Source organism: Solanum verrucosum, unplaced genomic scaffold (assembly GCF_900185275.1).
Source record: "Solanum verrucosum unplaced genomic scaffold, falcon-dt-bn FXZP01000049.1, whole genome shotgun sequence".
Classification (NCBI taxonomy): domain Eukaryota; kingdom Viridiplantae; phylum Streptophyta; class Magnoliopsida; order Solanales; family Solanaceae; genus Solanum; species Solanum verrucosum.
Window position 1 is genome coordinate 10,937,149 of NW_026020221.1, and position 2,681 is coordinate 10,939,829.

The following is a 2,681-nucleotide window of genomic DNA, read 5'->3' on the forward strand; positions in this document are numbered from 1 at the left end:
AGAAAGAGTTCAGAATATGAGCAACAACACCTCGTTCTAATTCCCAGCAAAGCACGAGTCACAACGAAAATAAAGTGTTCAAAATAAGAACAACTGAATGCATCATTCTCAACATATACAAGCATCTTCAATGACATTATATTGCATTTTTCAGCATCAAGAGCATCTGGAGAATTTTCACAAATCTCGCCGATATCAAACGTGGCAATGTGAACTTTCCAGAAGGACATCGTCTTTGCCACCCAAAGGAAATTTCTATAGTATCGTCAAATGAGATAATACCACCAGCCGGAGGGACATTTCTACAGTATTATCAAATGAGATAGTACTGCCACCCGGAGGGACATTATCGTCATTTTATCGATGGAATATCATCATCCTATTAATGGAGCATCAACGTTATCACCCAGAAAGATATCAACATAACCCTGCCGATGGATCATCAATGAAGAATCATCATCCTATCAATGGAGCAACAACGTTATCACCCAGAGGAACATCAACATCATCCTACCATCATCATCCTATCAATGAAGCATCAAAGTCATCATCATTATAGCATCATATCAAGTCATTATCTACTGCATCAAAATCGATGGAGGCTGACGTCAAAACATTTGCCGAATACAGTAAAGCATACCACTTCTCTATTTAAATTACAGTTTCTGCTAACAAGCTTATTTCATTTTTTATCGAGAGTATCCAAGAGGATGAATTCTCAAATCAAACCACAAGTGCAGATGGCATCAAACAAAAATGCAGCATAACATGAAACTTTTTCTTAGTACGAGCTAATGAGCGAATCATTGAGTCGTCTACCTCGTTACAATTGGATATCCATCGAGCCATCCACCTAGTTACAGTTGGATATTTATCGAGTCATTCACCTCGTTATAGTTGGAATATTCATCGAGTCATTCACCTTGTTACAGTTGGATATCCATCGAGCCATCCACCTCGTTACAGTTGGATATCCATCGAGCCATCCACCTCGTCAATGGCGGGGCCAGGATTTAGATTGAGGGGTGTCAAAATATAAAGTAGTATGCACACAAAAAATTCAACAAAATAAATTTTACTAATAAAAGCAAAACATAATTACATTATTACAACCGTACTAGATGCGGTTTCATCTCTTGAAATGTTTTTACAATAGTATCATTAGAAATATTAATAAATACATCTTTTTCTACATAAGGAACTAGACAATCGCTCAAAAGCTCATCATTCATCTGATTCCACAAGTCATTTTTAATAAACTTCATTGCCGAAAAAGCTCTTTCAACGGATGCAGTGGCAATTGGTAAAAGCAAAGCAAATTTCACAAAGCGGAATACAAGAGGAAAGTTTAGGTTCTTCTTTGTCTCAACTAATTTTCTTGAGAGATCACAAAGTCCATTAAGATTGGAGAACCTTTCATCCATATCACGAACATCAATAATGTAAGTGGCAAGTTGATTCTCAAGAGCATTCATACTAAACTCATTAAAGTCATCAGGATATAACTTAGCCATTCTCATTATTTTTCTGATGTTAAAACTAGAAAATGAGTCAACTGGATTCAAACAAGCAACTCCATGAAACAAATCAGTAGTCATCTCATTGAAACGATCATTGAGTTTTTGAAGCTGCCAATCAATAATCTTACAAAATACTTCAACACGATAATGATGTAAGACCGTATAATCAGCAGGTTTACGCCTTGAACTTCCAGAATTAACATATGGCTCATCAAAATTAGGTAACAAAATGTTATACTTGATACAAAATGTGGATACTTTATTAATAAGTGCATCCCATCCATCATCTCTTAGCATTTTCAACCTTTTCTTTGCTACTTCAACCAGTAGCATAGCATTTGCAATATCTTGTTCTTTCTTTTGCAAAGATTTATTGAGCTCATCTGTGATTCCTAAGGTATCTCTCATCAAATGCAACATAAAAGCAATCTTAAATGTTTGACAAGTTTCGAGATATCCTGTTGCCTTAGTTCTTTCATCGGTAGAATATGCATCAACAACAAGTGCATCAAGAACATCAACAATAGATCCAAACATAAGAATAAAATTGCTAAAAGATTTGTAGTGAGATCCCCAATGAGTATCACCGGCTCTTATAAGACCAAGTTCTTGATGCAAGCCGGTACCGGTTGTTAGTTCACCCATATCTAATGCCTCTTGAATTTTTATTTTTATTTTAGAATCTCAAAATTCATCCATACACTTAAAAGAAGCTCCCAACACATTCAAAACATTTGAAACCAATAATATAGGTTCTCCCACTTGAATACATTTTTTTGAAACTACAACAAGAGTTAAATGAAGTTGATGAGCAAAACAATGAATAGAGTGAGCTGAGATACTTTCTTGCCAAATCAACATTTTAAGGCCAATCATCTCGCCTTGCATATTACTTGCCCCATCATAACATTGTCCGCGCACATAGGATAGACTCAATGAATGTTGAGCAAGTACATTGACAATTGCCTCCTTTAAAGATAAAGCACTAGTATCTTGAACATGTACAATATCAATCAATCGCTCCATCACAAATCCCATTCGATCAACATATCGTAAAATGATAGTCATTTGTTCCTTACGTGACACATCAAAAGATTCATCAACCAATAAAGCAAAATAGTCACCATTTAATTCCTGGATAATACCTTTGATGGTTTCTAT

The 2,681-nt window shown here is 35.5% G+C and overlaps 1 protein-coding gene across 1 annotated transcript; it reads right to left on the minus strand.

Annotated features, from left to right (window-relative positions):
• Positions 1-374: 374 nt before the first annotated feature.
• LOC125831540 (uncharacterized) lies at positions 375-2,165 on the minus strand. The gene is made up of 2 exons (XM_049510705.1): positions 1,182-2,165; positions 375-461 (listed from the first exon to the last, which is right to left on the minus strand). Exons 1-2 carry the CDS (start codon positions 2,163-2,165, stop codon positions 375-377), a joined length of 1,071 nt encoding a protein of 356 aa, XP_049366662.1.
• Positions 2,166-2,681: the final 516 nt, after the last annotated feature.